The sequence below is a fragment of the Staurois parvus genome, unplaced genomic scaffold (genome assembly GCF_062004578.1).
Source record: "Staurois parvus isolate SC_StPar_1 unplaced genomic scaffold, SC_StPar_1.0 ptg001172l, whole genome shotgun sequence".
NCBI lineage: Eukaryota > Metazoa > Chordata > Amphibia > Anura > Ranidae > Staurois > Staurois parvus.
The window spans coordinates 1-25,000 of NW_028318968.1; the positions used below are offsets into that span (position 1 = coordinate 1).

Here is a 25,000-nt window from a genome sequence, read left to right on the forward strand (position 1 = left end):
TTTTTGTGGTGGTAGCGATGGGGATTTGGAGGAAGAAGGATCGGGGGGGGGGGGGGGGGTTGTGATGGGACAAATGATTTGGGGGCAAGATTTGTGCTAGGATGGGAGGAGGATTTGTGCAGGGGGATTTGGGATAGAATAAAAGTATTTGTGGTAGGAGGAGGATTGTGGGTGAGGATTTGTGCTGGGATGGGGATTTGGGTGTGTGGGGGAGTTTCTAACAGGCAGGAGAGGATTTGTGCTAGCGGGAAGAGGATTTTGCTGAAAAGGGGGATGTTTTTTGGAAAGAGGATTTTTTCTGGGACAGGTGATTTGGGGGGGTCTGTACTAGAAGGGAATTGAGAATTTGTGCTAGAAGGGAAGAAGGGGTGGTGGTAGTGCTAGCAGGTGGGATTTGTGCTGGGAGGGAGGTTTGGGGGAATAATGTGCTGGGAGGGGTGCATGATGGGAGTATTAATGCTTGGAAGGGGGTATTGGCAGGGAAGAGGATTTGTGCTGGGGGGGGGGGTGGGTGAAGCATGCTTTAGTTTGCATAGGAGAATGGATTTTTGCTGGGAGGTAGGAGATTTGTGTTGGGGGGGGGGGGGGGAGGAATTGTGCTTTCTGCTAGGAGGATTTATGAGGGAGGATTTTTACTGGGAGGGGGATTGGGAGGGAGAGGTTTTGTGCTGGTGGAGTTTGGCAGCAAAGATAATTTGTGCTGGAAGGTAGAATTTGGGGAGGAGCAGAGGATTTGTACTGAAAAATGGAGGGGGAGGAGTTGTAATAAAAGGGAGATTGGGGGGAGAATACAAGGATTCATGTTAGATGGAGGAATTGTGGGGGAGGTGGTGTGCTGGGATTGGGGGGGGCGATGATTTGTGCTGGGAGGGAGATTTGGGGAGGATCAGAGGATTGGTACTAGGAAAGGAAAAGGATTTGTAATTGGGGTGGCAGTGTATTTTGGAGGAGGGGTATGATGGAGGAATTTGTGCTGGGAGGGGGGATTTGTAGTGGGGCAATCGATTTGGGGGGGATAATTTATACCAGCAGAGGGGGGAGGAACGGTGCTGGGAGGAGGTTTGGAGGGAGAACGTTTGTGCTGGGAGGGAAATTTGGACAAGAATACAAGGATTTGTGCTGGGATGGGGGATTGAGAGGGAAAGTGCTACAATGGTTGATTTGAGTGGGGGAGGGGGATTTGGAGGACAAAGGATCTGTGCTTGGGGGGGGGGGGGGGGCTTATGCTGCGACAATTGATTTGGGGGCAAGACTTGTGGGAGGATGGGGAAGAGGATTTGTGCTGAGGAGGGGGGATTTGGCTGTGAATAAAAGGATTGGTGCTAGAAGGGAAGTTTAGAGGGGAGGGGATTTGTGCTGGGAAGGGGTATTGGGGGTAGGGAATTTGGAGGGGGGGGGGTTGTACTCGGACAATTGATCTTGAGGAAGTATTTGTGCTAGAAGGGGGGAGGGGGATGATTTACCTAGCATAAGAAAAAAGATGTGTGTTGGAAGAGAGGATTGGAGGGAGAGGATTTGTGATGGGGGGGAGGGAGGAATTGTGCTGAGAGGGGAGATTGAGGGAGAATACAATGATTCATGTTACATGGAGGAATTATGGGGGAGGTGGTGTGCTGGGATGGGGGGACGATGATTTATTCAGGGAGGAGCAAATCCCCCCAAATGTCAGGACGGTACAAATCCCCCCAAATGTCAGGACGGTGCAAATCCCCCCCCAAATGTCAGGACGGTGCAAATCCCCCCAAATGTCAGGACGGTACAAATCCCCCCAAATGTCAGGACGGTACAAATCCCCCCCAAATGCCAGGACAGTACAAATCCCCCCAAATGTCAGGTAGTAAGAGGCATGGAGAGTATTTTTGTCACAATTTATTGAAAATGAAGAAATTGAATACAATTTGATGTTTTCACAACTATTTTTTTTTCCATCCTGTCAGCAGCGCCCTCATGGGAGTGGTACGGAGGGGATCGGGGACACGGAGTGGTACGGAGGGGATCGGGGACACGGACTGGTATGGAGGGGATCGGGGACACGGACTGGTACGGAGGGGATCGGGGACACGGACTGGTACGGAGGGGATCGGGGACACGGACTGGTACGGAGGGGATCGGGGACACGGACTGGTACGGAGGGGATCGGGGACACGGGCTGGTACGGAGGGGATCGGGGACACGGGCTGGTACGGAGGGGATCGGGGACACGGGCTGGTACGGAGGGGATCGGGGACACGGGCTGGTACGGAGGGGATCGGGGACACGGGCTGGTACGGAGGGGATCGGGGACACGGGCTGGTACGGAGGGGATCGGGGACACGGGCTGGTACGGAGGGGATCGGGGACACGGGCTGGTACGGAGGGGATCGGGGACACGGAGTGGTACGGAGGGGATCGGGGACACGGGCTGGTACGGAGGGGATCGGGGACACGGGCTGGTACGGAGGGGATCGGGGACACGGACTGGTACGGAGGGGATCGGGGACACGGAGTGGTACGGAGGGGATCGGGGACACGGGCTGTTACGGAGGGGATCGGGGACACGGGCTGTTACGGAGGGGATCGGGGACACGGAGTGGTACGGAGGGGATCGGGGACACGGGCTGGTACGGAGGGGATCGGGGACACGGGCTGGTACGGAGGGGATCGGGGGCACGGACTGGTACGGAGGGGATCGGGGACACGGGCTGGTAGTATGTTAGAAAAAAAATTATATATGCTTTATTCAATTTTTTAAAACTTTAGGTTTTTTTTAGCTTTTCTTTTTTTTATTATTTTTCCGTCCCGTCATCAGAGTAGTTCAGTCACCATGGTAACACTGTACTACTCTGGGGGGTGATCTGGGATTTTTTGTCCTTTCACACTTTGCTGTGCTGATCGCTGTCACGGTAATGTTTTGAACGGTCATGAATGGGTTACATTCACAACAGCTGTCATTACTATCGTGTGCTGTGATTGGCCCAGGTACCATGTGATAGCTGTGGGCCAATCACAACATCACTCTATAGGAATGACAGCCGTTATGAAATTCATTCATTCATAGCAGCTTTGTTGACGTTGTGATTGTCGTGGTCACGGGAGAGGCGTGCTGTGCGCCCTTAGCCTGGAACAGGCTGGATGACATACATGTACGGGATTGCACCCGCCCACGCTAAATACCATGTGAGCGGGCGGGGTAAAATAATGAACAGGTTTGCTTTCCTGCCGTGTGCAATGGTGGGTTTGGAGGAGGTCAGTACTACGTAATGCCATGTTCCGAGGTCACTAGTATGTAACGCAGAGTCTGGAGGTCAGGAAGAGGTCATGCAAAGAGCAGGGGTCAAAGACAGTGCAGGGGTCAGTGGTATGTAACACAGAGGTCAGAAGTACCGCAGAATCTAGTAGTAGTTCCGACATTAGTAGTAACACAGGGTTCAAGGGCAAGAAGAAAGTAACGCAGAGGACAGTAGTATGTACCTCAGACGTTAGTATGTTATGCAGGGGTCAGTAGTATGTAATGCAGAGCTTAGTAGTATGTTATGCAGGGGTCAGTAGTATGTAATGCAGAGGTTAGTGGTATGTTATGCAGGGGTCAGTAGTATGTAATGCAGAGGTTAGTGGTATGTTATGCAGGGGTCAGTAGTATGTAATGCAGAGGTTAGTGGTATGTTATGCAGGGGTCAGTAGTATGTAATGCAGAGGTTAGTGGTATGTTATGCAGGGGTCAGTAGTATGTACCTCAGAGGTTATAGGTATGTTATGCAGGGGTCAGTAGTATGTACCTCAGAGGTTATAGGTATGTTATGCAGGGGTCAGTAGTATGTACCTCAGAGGTTATAGGTATGTTATGCAGGGGTCAGTAGTATGTAATGCAGAGGTTAGTGGTATGTTATGCAGGGGTCAGTAGTATGTCATGCAGAGCTTAGTAGTATGTTATGCAGGGGTCATTAGTATGTCATGCAGAGCTTAGTAGTATGTTATGCAGGGGTCAGTAGTATGTCATGCAGAGCTTAGTAGTATGTTATGCAGGGGTCATTAGTATGTCATGCAGAGCTTAGTAGTATGTTATGCAGGGGTCAGTAGTATGTCATGCAGAGGTTAATACCAAGTAATGCAGAGTTTGAGGGTCGGTAGTAATGCAGAGAGCCCCATTTTCTCGGTAAAACTCACTCACCTCACCTCAGATGTACTGGTGCGAGGAAAAGCTTCCTCCTCCTACAAAGGTTTCCTGTAACGTAGCCATAGTCCCACAGTCCATAGTCCCACAGTCCCACAGTCCATAGTCCCACAGTCCATAGTCCCACAGTCCATAGTCCCACAGTCCATAGTCCCACAGTCCATAGTCCCACAGTCCCACAGTCCATAGTCCCACAGTCCATAGTCCCACAGTCCATCTCCGGATTGAGCAAGAGAAGGTGGATACATTCCAACATACAATGGGACCATGGAGAACAATCCAAGCCACAATCCCATATTCAGAGTCCTATAATCCCAAAGACCACGGGTGTCAAACTGGCGGCTCTATGGCTGTTGCCAAACTACAAGTCCCATGAGGCATTGCAAGATTGACGGTTACAAGCATGACTCCCAAAGGCAGAGGCATGATGGGACTTTTGCAACAGCTGGAGGGCCGCCAGTTTGACACCCTTGCCATATAGACCGTCGGTGTCTGTAGTCCATACTTCCCCATTCCATAGTCCATCTCAGGAGTGAGCAAGAGAAGGTGGTTTATTCTCCACGGTCCTACTGTATGTAGAAACATAGCCATAGTCCCACAGTCCATAGTCCATCTCCGGAATGAGCAAGAGAAGGTGGATACATTCCAACATACAATGGGACCATGGAGAACGATCCAAGCCATAATCCCATAGTTCACAGTCCTATAATCTCATAGTCCGTTGGTGGCTGTAGTCCATACTTCCCCATTCCATAGTCCATCTCCGGAGTGAGCAAGGTGTTTTTTTCCACTCTATGGTCCCACTGTATATAGGAATGTAGCCATGGTCCCACAGTCCATCTGGGGAGTGACTAAGAGAAGGTGGTCTATTCTCCATAATCATACTGTATGTAGGAACATAGCCATAGTCCCACAGTCCATCTCAGGAATCGAGAAAGGACTTTGTTCCTACATACAGTGGGATTCTAGATAACAAACATAGCTATAGTCCCACAGTCCATAATCCCATAGTTCATAGTCCCATTGTCTATATCCCACACTCCATAGTCCATCTTGGGAGTGAACAAGAGGTGGCTATGTTCCTACATACAACGGGACCATGGAGAGTGATCGTAACCATAGTCCCACAGTCCATAATCCCATAGTTCATAGTCCCATTGTCTATAGCCCACACTCCATAGTCCATCTTGGGAGTGAACAAGAGGTGGCTATGTTCCTATATACAACGGGACCATGGAGAGTGATCGTAACCATAGTCCCACAGTCCATAGTCCCATAATGCCATAGTAATAGTGAAGGCTGAATCTACAAAAAGTGAACGCACGGATAACACATTATTACAAATCTGAATTTTATTGCTCCTCTCTGGAGAGAAACGATCGTATTATTTTCCAGTCCTGAACCGAATCAATATAAAGGATCTCCAGGATCCACAGCAGCAGAGAACCTGCCAATTCACAGTTATTGGTGGAGAGTGTCAGCTCTGCGGTCATCAGGATAAAGTCGGTGGAAGGTTCAGGAGGTGCAGGAGGGGCAGGCAGGACAGAGCGATGAACACCGAGAACGATACGGAAACTCCGAGAGAGTCCACGATGATCCCAGACACTGCGCTGAAGGAGACCTTCCCCAGGACCTCCAAGGAGGACAGGAGGCTGTAGTGACTGGCCTGCAGAGAGAGAAGAGCGGGAAATGTCATCTTACAAGTCCATCTCCAGGTAAATACTAACCCCTCCCACCCCACTGGCTGATCTAAATACTCCCGCCCTTATGTTCACATCCGGCAGGGTTCTTCGGGTGTCCATGTCATTGCCTGTGTGACATTTTCATTTGGCTGTCCAGCAGTGAGGTCCTCTCAGGATCCAGAAAAGTGACTTCACTGAGAGGGGACTGTTGGGAACCAGCTGGATGGGTGTATTCACAGCCCTGGATGAGTGGTCCTTATACCTGGAAATGGCACTGGACAGGGACCCGGCTGTGGAAATAGGGGACAACTTTCACTAATGTGAAAATATTAATGTTCTGTTTGGAGATAGGCTTTCAGGTGAGACCACCATGAGGAGTATACAGAAATCTCACCATAGTGATCAGGAGACTTCCGTCCTGTACAAAACTCTTCACACATCCAGACATCCTACATATAGTCCCTCTGGAATTAGTCCTCGCTGCACCCCCCCAGAGCAGGACAGGGATTGGCTGTGGTCAGTGTGAAATAACAGAGCCGCACAGTCCATTTTGCTTGCGAAACTTCATTGCAAGAAGTGGCAGAGATACTTCTCCCCTCCTCTGTCCATCCCCTCTCCTCCGATCCCCCTCCTGTTGTCCCACTCATACCCTCCATCTCCGTCTGTCCATCCCTGCTCCTACCTTCCTTCTCTTCTCCTCCCATCCCTCTCCTCCCCTCCATGCCCTCCCATTCTCCACTTGTCCCTCTCTTCTCGTCCCTCCTCTCCCCTGTCCATCTAATCCCTCCCATCCCTCACCTCCCCTGGTCCATCACCGCCCGTCCCTCTTCTCTGGTCCATCACCACCTGTTCTCCTCCCCTCCATCTCCTCCCGTCCCTCTCTGCCCCATTTCATCCCTCACTTCCCCATCTCTTCCCTTCCCCTCCATCTCCTGTCCCTCTCTCCCCCTTCTATCCCCTCCCGTCCACCTCCTGCCATCCCTCTCTCTTATCCGTCTCCTTCTGTCCTCTGCCATCCATCTCCTCACATCCCTCTCCTTCCCCCTAGTCCATCTCCTACCACCATCTCCCAACAGCCCTCATTTCCCATCCCTTTCCTTTCTTCCTATCCATCTCCTCCAGTCCCTCTCCTTCCATCCTTCTTCTCCCATCCAGTCCATCTCCTGCAACCATTCTCGTACCGTCCTTCTCCCTCTCATCTTCATCTCTCCATCCCTCCCCTCCATCTCCTCCCATCCCTTCACCCCCATCTCCTCCAGTCCCTTCACCCCCCATCTCCTCCAGTCCCTTTCCTTCCCTCTATCTCCTCCCATCCAATACATCTCCTGCCACTCATCTTCTTCTGTCCCTCTCCTCCCTTCCATTTCTTCATGTCTCCTCCATTCCTACTGCTTCCATTCTCCCCTCTAGTCAATCTCCTCCCATCCCTCTTCTTCCCTCCATCTCCTCCTTCCCCTCTCCTCACCTCCAGTGCATCTCCTCTCACCCATCTCCTTCCCTCCTTCTCCTCCATTCCCACACCTTGCCTCCTTGCTCTCCCTTCCAGTTCATCTTCTACCACCTAGCTCCTCCCACCCATCTCTTCCCTTTTCATCCATCATCTCCTGTCTCTCTCCTGCTATCCCTCTTCTCCTGTCTTTTCTCCTCCTGTCCCTATCCCCCATCTCCTTCCCTTCATCCTTCTCTTGTATGTATTCCTCCTGTCTTCTCCTCCAGTCTCATCCCTTCTGATGCATTTCACCCCCTGGTGGGGCCTAATCATAGAGTTAGAGACAGCAGGGGGTGAAACACATCAAGGAAGATGGACAGGAGGAGAGAGATATTTGCAAGAAAAACTGGAAGCGGTGTGCACTCTGTTTTCACACTTTTAACTGTGGAGAGGAGATGAGACCCGGAGGTTTGGTTGGCACCACAGCTGGAGTGCAGTGCGAAGCCTAGAAACACTGAACTGGATATTATTACTGACTACAGCAGCCTTACCTGAATGTTCGGCCGGGCCTGGCGGGTGCAGTGCATCATCAAAGTGAAGGTCACAGTGGTGACAACTCCGGCCAGGAAATGCTGCACCACCACACTGAGCAGAAGACACACTGAGGACAAAGCAGAGATAAAATATTATTGAGGAGATGACTAGAGAGACAGACCGTGATCATCAGAGCGTGAACATCACACGAGAGGACAGTGATCACAGGAGAGGGACAGTGATCATCACATAGTAAACCAGTACTAAACAAGGGAAGCCCCACAGGAATGCCTAAGATATTCTATTAGCTCCCTCAGAGCAGAAATTAAATATTTGAAATTTTCGGTATAGGGGTGGTGAGCACTCCTTCCTATCTCATCACAGGGGGGCTCTCAGGTAGGCAATAGAGGCCCCATAATTCCTAATGGCATTCCTGGACTGCACTGGCAGGAATCAGAAGCTATAATATGGCCCAGGAGACAACACATGGGTGATATCACCTCAGCTCCACCAGAACACACGGGTGATATCACCTCAGCTCCACCAGAACACACGGGTGATATCACCTCAGCTCCATCAGAACACACGGGTGATATCACCCCAGCTCCACCACAACACACGGGTGATATCACCTCAGCTCCACCAGAACACACGGGTGATATCACCTCAGCTCCACCAGAACACACGGGTGATATCACCTCAGCTCCATCAGAACACACGGGTGATATCACCCCAGCTCCACCAGAACACACGGGTGATATCACCTCAGCTCCACCAGAACACACGGGTGATATCACCTTAGCTCCCCCAGAACACACGGGTGATATCACCTCAGCTCCACCAGAACACACGGGTGATATCACCTCAGCTCCACCAGAACACACGGGTGATATCACCTCAGCTCCCCCAGAACACACGGGTGATATCACCTCAGCTCCCCCAGAACACACGGATGATATCACCTCAGCTCCCCCAGAACACACGGGTGATATCACCTCAGCTCCACCAGAACACACGGGTGATATCACCTCAGCTCCATCAGAACACACGGGTGATATCACCTCAGCTCCATCAGAACACACGGGTGATATCACCCCAGCTCCACCACAACACACGGGTGATATCACCTCAGCTCCACCAGAACACACGGGTGATATCACCTCAGCTCCACCAGAACACACGGGTGATATCACCTCAGCTCCACCAGAACACACGGGTGATATCACCTCAGCTCCACCAGAACACACGGGTGATATCACCTCAGCTCCACCAGAACACACGGGTGATATCACCTCAGCTCCACCAGAACACACGGGTGATATTATTATTTGATTTATTTTAGGCACATATATAAACACCATCAGTTTACGCAGCGCTTTACAAATATATATTGTACATTCACATCAGTCCTCGCCCCCCGAGGAGCGTACAATCTAAGGTCCCTAACTTACAGTCATACATACACATACTAGGGCCAATTTAGACAGGATCCAATTAACCTTCCAGCATATCTTTGGATTGTGGGAGGAAACCGGAGTACCCAGAGGAAACCCCACAGGCACAGGGAGAACATGCAAACTCCAGGCAGGTGGTGCCGTGGTTGGGGTTCGAATCAACGACCCTAGCAATGCCAGGTGGAAGTGCTAATCATTTAGCCACTGTGCTGCCCGTATCACCTCAGCTCCATTAGAACACACGGGTAATATCACCTCAGCTCCACAGAACACATGGGTAATATCACCTCAGCTCCATTAGAACACACGGGTGATATCACCTCAGCTCCCGCAGAACACATGGGTGATATCACCTCAGCTCCCGCAGAACACACGGGTGATATCACCTCAGCTCCCGCAGAACACATGGGTGATATCACCTCAGCTCCCGCAGAACACATGGGTGATATCACCTCAGCTCCCGCAGAACACATGGGTGATATCACCTCAGCTCCCGCAGAACACATGGGTGATATCACCTCAGCTCTCGCAGAACACACAGGTAATATCACCTCAGCTCCACCAGAACACACGGGTGATATCACCTCAGCTCCACCAGAACACACAGGTGATATCACCTCAGCTCCCGCGGAACACACGGGTGATATCACCTCAGCTCCCGCGGAACACACGGGTGATATCACCTCAGCTCCCGCGGAACACACGGGTGATATCACCTCAGCTCCACCGGAACACACGGGTGATATCACCTCAGCTCCCGCAGAACACATGGGTGATATCACCTCAGCTCCCGCAGAACACATGGGTGATATCACCTCAGCTCCCGCAGAACACACGGGTAATATCACCTCAGCTCCACCAGAACACATGGGTGATATCACCTCAGCTCCACCAGAACACACGGGTAATATCACCTCAACTCCACCAGAACACACGGGTGATATCACCTCAGCTCCACCGGAACACACGGGTGATATCACCTCAGCTCCATCAGAACACACGGGTGATATCACCCCAGCTCCACCACAACACACGGGTGATATCACCTCAGCTCCACCAGAACACACGGGTGATATCACCTCAGCTCCACCAGAACACACGGGTGATATCACCTCAGCTCCATCAGAACACACGGGTGATATCACCCCAGCTCCACCAGAACACACGGGTGATATCACCTCAGCTCCACCAGAACACACGGGTGATATCACCTTAGCTCCCCCAGAACACACGGGTGATATCACCTCAGCTCCACCAGAACACACGGGTGATATCACCTCAGCTCCACCAGAACACACGGGTGATATCACCTCAGCTCCCCCAGAACACACGGGTGATATCACCTCAGCTCCCCCAGAACACACGGATGATATCACCTCAGCTCCCCCAGAACACACGGGTGATATCACCTCAGCTCCACCAGAACACACGGGTGATATCACCTCAGCTCCATCAGAACACACGGGTGATATCACCTCAGCTCCATCAGAACACACGGGTGATATCACCCCAGCTCCACCACAACACACGGGTGATATCACCTCAGCTCCACCAGAACACACGGGTGATATCACCTCAGCTCCACCAGAACACACGGGTGATATCACCTCAGCTCCACCAGAACACACGGGTGATATCACCTCAGCTCCACCAGAACACACGGGTGATATCACCTCAGCTCCACCAGAACACACGGGTGATATCACCTCAGCTCCACCAGAACACACGGGTGATATTATTATTTGATTTATTTTAGGCACATATATAAACACCATCAGTTTACGCAGCGCTTTACAAATATATATTGTACATTCACATCAGTCCTCGCCCCCCGAGGAGCGTACAATCTAAGGTCCCTAACTTACAGTCATACATACACATACTAGGGCCAATTTAGACAGGATCCAATTAACCTTCCAGCATATCTTTGGATTGTGGGAGGAAACCGGAGTACCCAGAGGAAACCCCACAGGCACAGGGAGAACATGCAAACTCCAGGCAGGTGGTGCCGTGGTTGGGGTTCGAATCAACGACCCTAGCAATGCCAGGTGGAAGTGCTAATCATTTAGCCACTGTGCTGCCCGTATCACCTCAGCTCCATTAGAACACACGGGTAATATCACCTCAGCTCCACAGAACACATGGGTAATATCACCTCAGCTCCATTAGAACACACGGGTGATATCACCTCAGCTCCCGCAGAACACATGGGTGATATCACCTCAGCTCCCGCAGAACACACGGGTGATATCACCTCAGCTCCCGCAGAACACATGGGTGATATCACCTCAGCTCCCGCAGAACACATGGGTGATATCACCTCAGCTCCCGCAGAACACATGGGTGATATCACCTCAGCTCCCGCAGAACACATGGGTGATATCACCTCAGCTCTCGCAGAACACACAGGTAATATCACCTCAGCTCCACCAGAACACACGGGTGATATCACCTCAGCTCCACCAGAACACACAGGTGATATCACCTCAGCTCCCGCGGAACACACGGGTGATATCACCTCAGCTCCCGCGGAACACACGGGTGATATCACCTCAGCTCCCGCGGAACACACGGGTGATATCACCTCAGCTCCCGCGGAACACACGGGTGATATCACCTCAGCTCCCGCAGAACACATGGGTGATATCACCTCAGCTCCCGCAGAACACATGGGTGATATCACCTCAGCTCCCGCAGAACACACGGGTAATATCACCTCAGCTCCACCAGAACACATGGGTGATATCACCTCAGCTCCACCAGAACACACGGGTAATATCACCTCAACTCCACCAGAACACACGGGTGATATCACCTCAGCTCCACCGGAACACACGGGTGATATCACCTCAGCTCCCGCAGAACACACGGGTGATATCACCTCAACTCCTGCGGAACACACGGGTGATATCACCTCAGCTCCCGCGGAACACACGGGTGATATCGCCTCAGCTCCACCGGAACACACGGGTGATATCACCTCAGCTTCCGCAGAAGACACGGGTGATATCACCTCAGCTTCCGCAGAACACACGGGTGATATCACCTAAGCTCCCGCGGAACACACGGTTAATATCACCTCAGCTCCACCAGAACACACGGGTGATATCACCTCAGCTCCACCAGAACACACGGGTGATATCACCTCAGCTCCACCAGAACACACGGGTGATATCACCTCAGCTCCACCGGAACACACTGGTGAAACTAATAACCATGGCTTTAAATTAAGTGCAACTCCCATCACATCATTGCTAGTAAAAATCTCAAATCGACACAAGAACAGCCAATCCCATCTCACCTTTCACAAGACTTGTGTCTCTACCAAGAGCAGAGAGGAGAAACGTCTGGAGGACAAGGCAGGAGAGGCGCAAACTCAGAACAGTCCCCAGCAGCGACTTGATGGACCTGGAGGAGAGGATAGAGGACAATGACCCAACATGATAGACGAAGAGCCTCACCACACCTCTGTGTTCCACATACATTGCGTTGAGAGGCTCATGTATCTACAATGGGCTTCAACAACAATAAAAGTGCTGCATGTCACACTTTTCTCAATCCATTGTTCACATCTGCACATTGTGTCAGTAGACTGAGGTTCTGTTCAGAAGGAATACTAATGCTCCGCACCCCCATTGCAGGACACACGTTGCATTTGTGGTAACCCACCAGGGTGAATGGGTTGTGACTCTAAAAGGAACGAGCAGCCAGTCTGACCATACACATCCAAGATACTGCAGAGCCTGGCTGACCCCCATATCCAGGAGGTAGGCTTGTACATAACGTGTACAACCATCCACGTGGTGATCTGAGGGCCACATATGGGCACCCACCGGATTACCGAAACTAAGCATCAGATTTTGCTTTAAATGTGTGTGTGGGGGGGGGGGGACATAATCTGACTTTCTATAAATGACCTCTGACCCCCATATCCAATAGAATTATTCTCTGGGAGAACACTCTGAGGAGCTCAGCCATGAAATCAGAGCCCCCGTAACAAAGTAAAACATAATCAGAGAGGCCCACGGAAGAGCCTATTCTGCGTAATAGTAATATCAGGCCCCTTCTGCTGTTTGGCAGGCCTCTAGGGGCCCATTCAGACATAACTGGAACACCCTCCCAACTGGAGAGAATCCAGAGGACAACAAAGCTAATAAGAGAGCTGGAGGAGCTCAGTTATGGGGGATGGAGGAGCTCAGTTATGGGAGGATGGAGGAGCTCAGTTATGGGGGATGGAGGAGCTCAGTTATGGGGGATGGAGGAGCTCAATTATGGGGGATGGAAGAAATTATGGGGGATGGAGGAGCTCAGTTATGGGGGATGGAGTTCAGTTATGAAGGAGCTCAATAATGGGAGATGGAAGAAGTTATGGCGGATGGAGGAGCTCAGTTATGGGGGATGGAGAAGCTCAGTTATGGGAGATGGAGAAGCTCAGTTATGGGGGAGCTCATTTTTGGGGATGGGGAAGCTCAGTTATGGAGGAGCTCATTTTTGGTTATGGAGGAGCTCAGTTATGGGGATGGAAGAGCTCAGTTATAGGGGGGATGGAAGAGCTCAGTTATAGGGGGGATGGAAGAGCTCAGTTATAGGGGGGATGGAAGAGCTCAGTTATGGGGGGGGATGGAGGAGCTCAGTTATGGGGTATGGAGGAGCTCAATTATGGGGGGGTGGAGGAGCTTAGTTACAGGGGGAATGGAGGAGCTCAGTTACGGGGGGGATGGAGGAACTCAGTTATGGGGGGGATGGAGGAACTCAGTTATGGGGGGGATGGAGGAGCTCAGTTATGGGGGATGGAGGAGCTCAGTTATGTGCAAAGACTACAAACATGAAACGTTTTCCCCCTGGAGAAGAAACGTTTAGGATGGGATATGATCACAATATATAAATCACTGAATGGTGACTCCAGCATTGGGAGGAAACCTTTTAATCTTCGGTATCTATGGAAGACATGTGAAGTTGGATGCGAAGCGGTTCAATCTTAAACTGTGTAGGGGTTCTTCACTGTTAGAGCGGTAAGGATGTGGACCTCCCTGGCACAGTTGGTGGTGTCGGCGGGTGGTGTTGGCGAAAAAACTTGTAGAGGTTTTTTTGGGCACATAATAGGCTTTAATGTGTGGCTCAGTGCTTGGCTACAGGGTGGGGTAAATGGAAGCCTTACCTGCCCTTGCTGACCACCATTCCTCCAAGAGCTGAGCCTACGATGGAAGCCATCAGTGCCAGGATCCCATTCCAGATCCCCAGGTCAGCGGGAGAGACACCATGATCCAGGAGTAGGAGGGGAACCATAGAGAGGGAGCCCTGCTCACCTGTGGAGGGTCAATATGTTAGATATGGAGGACACAGGTGTCACCAGGACAGACAGAGGACACCAGGCCTCACCCAGTTTGTAGATCAGAACATAGATGATGGTCCATCCCGTCCCTGGAACCCGGAAAACGCTCCATACAAGGCTGCCCAGACTCAATCGTCTTGTTTTCTCCTTAGCGGTCCCTCGAGATGTTGGCTCCTCCCTTTTAAGGGCTCTTGCCCACCAAGCACACAACGTTGCCAGAAGATAACTAACCGAGAGAAGCAGAAAAACCATTCTCCATCCCAACATATCCAGCAAGGTGAGAGCGCCCCCTCCAGCCATCACTGAGCCCAGCTTGTAGGCCACAACCTGAAGAGAGTTGCCCAACCCCACCTGCTCCTCAGTGAGCACCGCCACAGTAACTGCGTCCAACGCTACGTCCTGCACGGAGGACAGAATGTGCATGAGCAGGAGCAGCCAGGCCAGAGAGGTGAAAGCAGTTCCAGGGGGCAGCACCGAGCAAAGGAGGCAACACGCACAGAGTCCTCCTGTACACAGTAGTAGCCACGTCCGACGGCTCCACACTCCATCCACCAGTGGAGACCACATAACCTTCAGCAGCCATGGCAGATACAAGACTCTGGTCAGACCAATGTGAGAAAGGGAGAGGCCCTGGGTGCGAAGAAGAACTGGAAGGAGGCCAGACTGGAGGCCATACGGGAAACCCTGAACAAAGTAGAGGACCCCTAGAGGGAGGTACGGACTGGACAGGGGAGAGAGAAGGTGTGAACCCACAGTGCCTACCATGGTGGAGAACACTATCCTAAAGGTTGGGGGAAGGGTGGACCCATGTACTGCAGGGCTGGAAGATGGAGGGTGGTGGGGTGAGGAGGACAGAAGACTATGGCAGAGGAGATGAAAGATGGCCTGTGGGTGGCAGGATGGGGAAAGAGATGTACAAGATGACTGAAGGTCATGAAGGACTAGGAGTGGTGGTAAAGGATGGTGTATGGGGGTGGGGGATGGGTGTATAATGAGTTGGGGTGAAAAGGACAGAGGATTATGGGATGTAGAAGAGATGCTGGGGGTGGGGCATACAGTGGAGGGGAGAGAGATGGAAGGCTTATGGGGAATGGGGGGTACAGTTACGTAAGAAGGATAAAAGGTTTATGGGAAGTGGGCTGGGGTATGGAGGGTGGGGGAGGGGTATGGAAGAGTATTGGAAGTGGGTTTGGGGTATGGAAGGTGTAGGAGGAGTATGGAGGATTATTGGAAGTGGGGTTGGTGGGTGGGGGAGGGGTATGGAAGAGTATTGGAAGTGGGTTTGGGGTATGGAGGGTGTAGGAGGAGTATGGAGGATTATTGGAAGTGGGGGAGGGGCATGGAAGATTATTGGAAGTTGGTATGGAGGGTGTAGGAGGAGTACGGAGGATGGGTTATACAGTTGGGTGAGAGAGATAAAGGACTATGGGAAGTGGGGTGTATAGTTGGGTGAAAAGGTAGGTGGAGTATGGAGGGTGTGGGGGATTATGGGAAGGGGGGTGGGGTATGGAGGGTGGGCTATGAAGGATTATGGGGGGGTTGTGCAGGATTACGCCCCGCTCGCCATTACTGCGCCATCTTGTGGAATTGGTCGGATCTGGAAAAGAAATAAGACGGGTCAGAAAGGAGGACATTCAGAGGAAGGAGGAGCACAGAGTCACAGAAGGGAGATAACCCCGCCCTCCAGGAGCAGCAGGAGGGTCCTATTAATAGAAGCGTCCTCACTCACTGGAACCCCCTGCTGGCGGATGTGTGTATATAATCGCTCACACCAGGGTAATGGCTGCTCCTGGGATTCCGCTTCTTTCAGCCGCCGATCACCTGGTCTGTGAGAGTGATCGGGGTGACTTTATAGCCTCCTGATCACACATTCGGTGTAATACCGGGCATTGTCCAGCGGGTGGTGCAGTGGCATCTCTGCTGTTCGCAGGAATAGATGCCAACACAGTCCCACCACACCCGGCACAGAGACCCCTCCTGAGCTGTGCAGGGCGGCCGTCCACGCTGCTTCCTGGACTTTCCTACCCACCCTGGGGATGGGTGGCAAGGGGTTTGCGTGGGTAGGGGAATGAGTGGGTAAGAAGATGGGTGGGTAGGGGAATGAGTGGGTAGGTAGTTGGGTGAGTAGGGGGATGGGGGAGTAGGGGGATGGGGGAGCAGGGGGATGAGTGGGTAGGGGAATGAGTGGGTAAAAAGATGGGTGGGTAGGGGAATGAGTGTGAAGGCAGACTGGAGGGTAGGTAGTTGGGTGAGTAGTGGGATGGGTGGGAAGGTGGTTGGGTGGGTAGGGGGATGGGTGAGTAAGTAGTTGGGAGGGTAGGTAGTTCTATATGGTTGGGTGGGCAGGAGGATGTGTAGGTGGGTAGTGGGATGGGTGGGAATGTGGATGAGTGGGTAGGTAGGGGGATAGGTAGGTAGTTCTATATAGTTGGGTGGGTAGGAAGATGGGTAGGTAGTGTTGGGTAGGGGGATGGGTAGGATGTTAGGGGGGATGGGTAGGTAGTTCTATATAGTTGGTGGGTGGGTAGTGTTGGGTAGGGGGATGGGTAGGATTTTAGGGGGATGGGTAATATGTTGGGTGGGTAGGGGGATGGGTAGGTAGTTCTATATAGTTGGTGGGTAGGGGGAAGGGTAGGTAGGTAGTGTTGGGGATGGCTAGTCAGAGCTCACCTTAGTCAAGGCTCCTCCCCCTCAAACAGTCAGCAGGTCGGGGGCGTGGTCTGTTAGCGGATAGGTCAGTGGGCGGGGTTCACACAGACAGTCAGCGGTCATTGGAGGACACGGCCGTCCTCAGCCTCCCGCCCCTTGCAATTGCTTTCTGGGTCACATGACCGCACGCTGGGGATCACAGCCGGGTGTAGCAAGATGGCGCACGCGCCACATCCCCTTCCTTCTGGCCAAGTGAATGTAGGAGGAGTACAGGTCAGTTAGGCCCGCCCTTCGACCGGAAGTCCGGGGAGAGAGAGAGAAATCGGTGTGTAGTGTTTTGGGTGTACCGTGTGATGAAGTGGGGAGGGAGGCTGGGTACAGTGTGTGGGGGGAGGGGAGAGGTCATTCTATCGTCATCATGTTCGGGGCGCCCCCCTGCCTGGAGACTTCCTCAGGAGATCGGAGAGTCCCTCCAGAGTTTGTATCAGTTTGAGAACCTTGTAGAAACGCGGACAGCGCCCTCTGCTGGTGGGGCGACATCCTGACGTCTCCCCCACTAGAGCAGGGCCCCTCCAGAGGTTGCTCGGGGTTCCTGGAGCATTTTCTGCCTCAGATACCTTCCTCTGACACCAGTCATCTTAGTGATCTGTAAGGAGGGAATTCTTCCCGCTGACCGTCACACCGATGTGTCCTGAGGTGTACATACACTATATTGTCCCAAGTATTGTCCCCCCCCCCCCTGTACATACACTATATTGCCCCAAGTATTGTCCCCCCCCCCCTGTACATACACTATATTGCCCCAAGTATTGTCCCCCCCCCCCCCCCCTGTACATACACTATATTGTCCCAAGTATCGGGCTGCCGCCCTTTCCACGCACATGACCTTTAATGGCCCCCCAGTCTTAGTCCGTAGGGTTCAATATTGAGTTGGCCCCGCCCTTTGCAGCTATAACAGCTTCACCTCTTCTGGGAAGGCCGTCCACAAGGTTTAGGAGGGTGTCTATGGGAAGGTTGGACCATTCTTCCAGAAGCACATTTGTCAGGTCAGGCACTGATGTCGGGGGAGGAGGCACTGATGTCGGGGGAGGAGGCCTGGCTCACAGTCTCCGCTCTAATTCATCCCAAAGGTGTTCTATGGGGTTGAGGTCAGGACTCTGTGCAGGACAGTCAAGTTCCTCCACCCCAAACTGGCTCCTCCATGTCTTTATGGACTTTGCATGTGCACTGGTGGGCAGTCATGTTGGAACAGGAAGGGGCCATCCCCAAACTCCTCCCACAAAGTTGGGAGCATGAAATTGTCCAAAATGTCGCCTTAAGAGTTCCCTTCACTGGAACTAGGGGGCCAAGCCCACCCCCTGAAAAACATCCCCACACCATAATCCCCCTCCACCAAACTTGGCACAATGCAGTCAGGCAAGTACCGTTCTCCTGGCAACCGCCAAACCCAGACACGCCCATTGGATTGCCAGACAGAGAAGCGTGATTGGTCCCTCCAGAGAACACGCCTCCCCTGCTCTAGAGCCCAGTGGCGGCGTGCTTTACACCACGGCATCCGAGGCTTTGCATTGCACTTGGTGATGGAAGGCTTGGATGCAGCTGCTCGGCCATGGAAACCCATTCCATGAAGCTCTCTACGCACTGTTGTTGGGCTCATCTGAAGGCCACACCAAGTTTGGAGGTCTTTAGCTATTGACTCTGCAGACAGTTGGCGACTTCTGCGCACTGTGCGCTTCAGCATGCGCTGACCCCGCCCTGTCATGTGACGTGGCCTACCACTTGGTGGCTGAGTTGCTGTTGTTCCCAGTTGCTTCCACTTTGTTATAATCCCACTAACAGTTGAGCGTGGAATATTTAGTAGCCAGGAAATGTCACGGATGGACTTATTGCCCAGGTGGCCACCTATCACGGGACCACGCTTGGAGTCACTGAGCTCCTGAGAGCGACCCATTCTTTCACCAATGTTTGTAGAAGCCGTCTGCATGCCTAGGGGCTTGATTGTATACACCTGTGTCCATGGAGGGGATTGGGACACCTGAATCACATGATATGGAGGGGATTGGGACACCTGAATCACATGATATGGAGGGGATTGGAACATCTGAATCACATGATATGGGGGGGATTGGAACACTGGAATCACATGATTGGGAGTGGATTGGAACACCTGAATCACAAAATATGGAGGGGATTGGAACACCTGAATCACATGATTGGGAGGGGATTGGAACACCGGAATCACATGATTGGGAGGGGATTGGAGCACCTGAATCACATGATTGGGAGGGGATTGGAACACCTGAATCACATGATATGGAGGGGATTGGGACACCTGAATCACGATTGGGAGGACGGGCCCAATACGTCTGAAAATATAGTGTGTATATATAGATATATAAAAAAAATAAATCGTACATACACTGTACATATCCTGCAGGTCATTCCTGGACTCTACTAGACTGGAGATGCAGGACCAGCCTGCATTGTGACCTTCAGGCCACCTGAACATCTCACCAGCTGCCTGAGTATGTGGCTACTAGAGGCTCTCGATGGGTAAAGTTCCATATTGCTTTACCATGCGCAGAAGACCGTGTTGCTGCCATGGGTGGTCACAGACCATAGTCCCCTGGTGGTTGTGGGACCATTTATTTGATATTCCTGGAAGGAACCAAGGCCTGTAATCAGTAACTTTGGGTGTCCAATATTATTGGCTTGTCCTCTTTGAGGTCTACCTTCACTCCATCTGGCAGGGCCGCAGCCTCCCCCATATCCTGGACACTTTTGTTGTATAATTGGTGTTGTCTACCAATAGAGGATCTTGGGCATCACCTGCCAGTGTTTTGAGATCGTTGGTCTTTACCCACCATAGATTTTCTAGTGGTCTACCTGAACCAGCATACTATACAAGTGGCTGGATGGCATGGTCACATTTCAGGATTTCACAGACAGGTGATTAAGTTCCCTTAGATCCCATTTCGAAGTAGCAGGGGTGGTCCTCTGCCCTATACTGGCAGTAACCTAAAACTGCCCAAACCTTGACAGATTGGCTGAAAGCACCAATATACTACAAATTCCATACCAATGCAGCCTTCAAAATGCTGGAATCTCTGCAGCCATCCCTTGACTGCTAGTTCACATCTGAGCAGGTGGTGCCACTGCGTATCCGTGCGAAAATCCTTGCACCTCCCGTACAGAGAATTGCGGACCTAATGGCAAGCCACCTGCACTGGGAAACGCAACCGTACTGGGAACCTCGGCTGCGTTTCCAAAGTAGTGCAGGGACTTCTTTCCCTGCGTGGCACGGGCGTCCATTCACATGAATGGGCTCTCGTCCCCGAGCAAAACGCGGGCCGCATAGGTGTGAACCTAGGGTGATTGAGCAAGGTCTGTGGACAATATGTACAAGAAAAGCAAAGGGAAGTGCAACCTCTAGTGCGATAAAGCTCCTTATTATCTGGATTATGTATACACTTCCATGCTCCAAGGGTGCCATCATGAGTATCAAACACAACCGTGAACCCTTCAATGTAGACGTCCTTCTCCAACAGACCTTTTGTAAAGGCACCACGTTCTGCTGTTCACTCGCCTTTCTTATCCTCGCCTTGAGCCTGTGTGTGCTACAGAGGGGAATGAGAGCAGGGAGCCGGCCGCACCACAGGATGAAGCTGACGGGCATCGGTGGTAGGGAGGAAGACCAGCAATCGCTCAGTGGAGTAGTGTGCACCCAGAAAAGTGCGGGTTTCCATGGCTATGATGCGTTTCGGGGACCTGACCTCCTTTTTCAAGAATGGGTGAGAGCCCTTGGAGAGGACCCCTCCATAGCTGGCATAGGTTCATGTTTCACCAAATGGTTGGAACACGTCTGGAGACTTATTATTATTATTATACAGTATTTATAAAGCGCCAATAGTTGGCTCAGCGCTGTACATTACAAAGGGGGACAGAACATGTGACAGAACAATACCAATACAATGCAAAACATGAGGGGTTCAAGGGCCCTGCTCCTTGGAGCTTACAATCTAGGAGGGAGGGGATGGTGGCACAGGAGGAGATAGCTGTGGGGGATGGAGTGGTAGGAAGAGTGGAGGAGGTCGGCAGGTTAGCAGGGGGTGGGGTAGGCTTCCCTGAAGAGATGGGTTTTCAGGGTGCGCCTAAAGGAGAGGAGAGTAGGTGATATTCTGATGGGTTGGGGCAGGGAGTTCCAGAGGATGGGGGACACCCTGGAGAAGTCCTGGAGGCGGGCATGGGAGGAGGAGACCAGGGAACTAGAGAGAAGGAGGTCTTGTGAGGAGCGGAGTGTGCGTGTTGGGCGGTACTTGGATATTAGGTCGGTGATGTAGTTCGGGGTAGTATGGTGGACGGCTTTGTACGTCAGTGTTAGGGTTTTGAATTTGATCCGTTGCGCAATCGGAAGCCAGTGGAGGGATTGGCAGAGGGGGGTGGAGGACACTGAGTGGAGGCCAGTGGAGGGATTGGCAGAGAGGGGTGGAGGACACTGAGTGGAGGCCAGTGGAGGGATTGGCAGAGGGGGGTGGAGGACACTGAGTGGAGGCCAGTGGAGGGATTGGCAGAGGGGGGTGGAGGACACTGAGTGGAGGCCAGTGGAGGGATTGGCAGAGGGGGGTGGAGGACACTGAGTGGAGGCCAGTGGAGGGATTGGCAGAGAGGGGTGGAGGACACTGAGTGGAGGCCAGTGGAGGGATTGGCAGAGGGGGGTGGAGGACACTGAGTGGAGGCCAGTGGAGGGATTGGCAGAGGGGGGTGGCGGAGACGGAGCAGTTGGAAAGGTGAATGAGTGGCAGCCGTATTCAGGATGGACTGAAGCGGGGATAGCCAGCGGCGAGGCAGGCCAGTGAGGAGGGAGTTGCAGTAGTCCAGTCGTGATATGATGAGGGAGTGGATGAGCTGTTTAGGGGTTTCTGGAGACTTATGATGAACCGTGAAGGCTTCAAAACTAGTGTCTTGCTTGGGACTGATGGCTGTTCAAATGCATAGGGCATTATGGTTGTGTGTTTCGGATGCTGATGTTCTGTCCTGCTCTTGACACCATCAATAGCAATGCATTTGTTGGCTGTAGCCCCATCATAGGACTTCTGTAGAGGGGTCAGAGAAGTTCCTCTGTTATCCTTCAGGATTTGTTGCATGCAAAGCTTCAGAATCCTCTTCCTTCAAGGTCAGAGGTCAGTTAATCCCTCTGTTAAGCCTTGTGCATGAAGATGCCCCACTATTTCTACAAGTGGGGGGGTAGTTTGATCATTTGGACGGATCATTGGGTAGTTAACCTTTTAAGCATTTGATTACGCTGGTGGCTGTTCAGATGCATAGGGCATTATGGTTGTGTGTTTGGGATGCTGATGTTCTGTCCTGCTCTTGACACCGTCATTGATGACGAAACGCTTAGGGAGGAGTCGGAGCATATGACGTTGTTGGATTTCTGAGACACATATAGTACTTCTTTAGCGTCTATAGGCAATTTTGCTTGTGATTAAAGTGCCGGCAAAGTAAAAAATAAAGTGTTTTATTCTATCACACAATGGCTTAAAATAATGTAAAGCGTATCATGAACAGTTCCATGTAGAAAAAACCAGAAATATCATAGCAGAAGTTTAAAGATGTCACCCTTATTGTCTTGGCTGTCCGGCCATGTGCGTCTTCCATGTTCAGTTTGTCCTTTAGAGTCTTTGGGAAGAAGCCGGAAGTAGACGACGGAAGTGACTAATGCAGGCCATAGATGGGGAGAAAACCGGCCGATTTTTCTTTAAAAAACCGAAAAATCGGTCGTTCAAGCGGCCGACGTTACCAGGAATGGTAAAAAAAATCGGCCGATTTTCATCCCGTCTGCAGCCGGCAAAAACTGTCCCTGCAGAGAGCTCCGCTATTTCTTTGACATTTATAGTGGTTGCAACATTGTATCTATTTGTATCCATTTCGGATACAGATGTTTTTATTCGGAAACAAATAGATGCATTGCTGCAACCGCTATAAATGTCAAAGCACTGTCAAAGAAATAGCGGAGCTCTCTGCAGGGACACTTTTTGCCAGACTGGAATTATTCTTCATCTTCTTCATCCTCTTCTTCTTCATCCTCCTCCTCCTCCCTCTTCTTCATCCTCCTCCCTCCTCCTCCTCCCTCTTCTTCATCCTCCTCCCTCATCCTCCTCCCTCTTCTTCATCCTCCTACTCCTCCCTCTTCTTCATCCTCCTACTCCTCCCTCTTCTTCATCCTCCTACTCCTCCCTCTTCTTCATCCTCCTACTCCTCCCTCTTCTTCATCCTCCTACTCCTCCCTCTTCTTCATCCTCCTACTCCTCCCTCTTCTTCATCCTCCTCCTCCTCCCTCTTCTTCATCCTCCTCCACCTCCTCCCTCTTCTTCATCCTCCTCCGCCTCCTCCCTCTTCTTCATCCTTCTCCGCCTCCTCCCTCTTCTTCATCCTCCTCCGCCTCCTCCCTCTTCTTCATCCTCCTCCGCCTCCTCCCTCTTCTTCATCCTCCTCCGCCTCCTCCCTCTTCTTCATCCTCCTCCGCCTCCTCCCTCTTCTTCATCCTCCTCCGCCTCCTCCCTCTTCTTCATCCTCCTCCGCCTCCTCCCTCTTCTTCATCCTCCTCCCTCTTCTTTCTTCTTTTTGTCTTCCTCTTGCAGGTAACTGCTCATGCGCAGATTTTTTATCGGTAAAAAGATTGGCCGATTTGCCCATAATTGGCGCAAAAATCGGCAAAATCGGCTGATCTTTTTCCAACTTTGTCGATAAAAAAGATCTGCAAAAATACCGAAAAATGGCCGAACAATTAACCCACTAACGATCCGAAAATCGGCCGATTTTTATTTTCAGCTGAAAAATTGGCCGATTTTCAACCCATCTATGGCCTGCATTATTCTTGTCTTACAGCACCTGTTCCAGCTTCTCAGAATGTTCTTATGCGTATCTGTATGGACAGACGTGTGTGTGAGTGCGTGAGACTGTCCCTTGGGACCCTTTTTATGAAGCAAGTAATCATATCTTAGGACCTTGTATGGCAAACAATACTGCTTAGCAGAGCAATTTCATTGAAGGGAGGGGGCGCTACATATATGGTCTTTTGATTGACAGGCACATATGTAATGACCATAATAAGCTGGTGATGTAACATCAGCTTGTTCATATTTAAATGATAATATAAATTAAGAATGTATCTTTACAACATCTCAATAATGTTGTATAACCAGAAATCTACATATATAACAATATTACCAACTTATAAATCATAATAAATACATACAGATACTAGTAGAATACATTATGTAATACTTATTCTATTTTTGGTTACTTCTAACACCCTTTACATTTTACACCAGAGTCCTGTAACCAGCTATGCCTTAATATATATATATATATATATATATATATATATATATATATAAAACCTTTTTGTGAATTACAAAAATAAATTAAATGAAATAAATAAATAAATAAATTTTAAACATATAGTGTGCAATAAAGTCCAACTGATCAAAGAAAGTCCAAAATAGTGTCCACAAAGATCCCAAAATTTTCCACTCTTTTCATCCAATAAAAGGATTGACTCCTATTTCATCCAAAACGCACCTCGAAGTAAAAAAATATCTAGTGCATTACCTTAAAAAATATCAATAATCACCCCGTGCAACCACAATACACTTCAAAAACCTTTTGTGCAACCAAGAAGGGGGAAAAAAAAAAAAAAAAAAAAAAAAAATTATATATATATATATATATATATATATATATATATATATATATATATATATATAA

General features: G+C 50.9%; 2 protein-coding genes across 3 annotated transcripts in view; one reads left to right on the top strand and one right to left on the bottom strand.

The window, feature by feature from the left end:
- Positions 1–5,484: 5,484 nt before the first annotated feature.
- Positions 5,485–17,308, bottom strand: LOC149438978 (solute carrier family 33 member 2-like). Of its 2 annotated transcripts, none has more exons than XM_089659612.1 (6): positions 17,252–17,308; positions 14,629–16,178; positions 14,408–14,555; positions 12,551–12,657; positions 7,813–7,922; positions 5,485–5,816 (listed from the first exon to the last, which is right to left on the bottom strand). In XM_089659612.1, the coding sequence occupies exons 2-6, from the start codon at positions 15,344–15,346 to the stop codon at positions 5,643–5,645; spliced, it is 1,257 nt and encodes a 418-aa protein (XP_089515738.1). In that variant the 5' UTR covers positions 15,347–16,178; positions 17,252–17,308; the 3' UTR covers positions 5,485–5,642. The 2 variants fall into 2 exon arrangements, with proteins under 2 accessions (XP_089515738.1, XP_089515739.1); XM_089659613.1 differs by lacking the exon at positions 17,252–17,308 and adding an exon at positions 16,311–17,245.
- A 118-nt stretch (positions 17,309–17,426) lies between these two features.
- Positions 17,427–25,000, top strand: part of LOC149438979 (F-box/LRR-repeat protein 6-like) — a gene marked incomplete at its 3' end in the record, with an annotated part of 25,857 nt that continues 18,283 nt past the window's right edge. Inside the window, exon 1 of the mRNA XM_089659611.1 lies at positions 17,427–17,503. The remainder of the gene's footprint in view (positions 17,504–25,000) is intronic.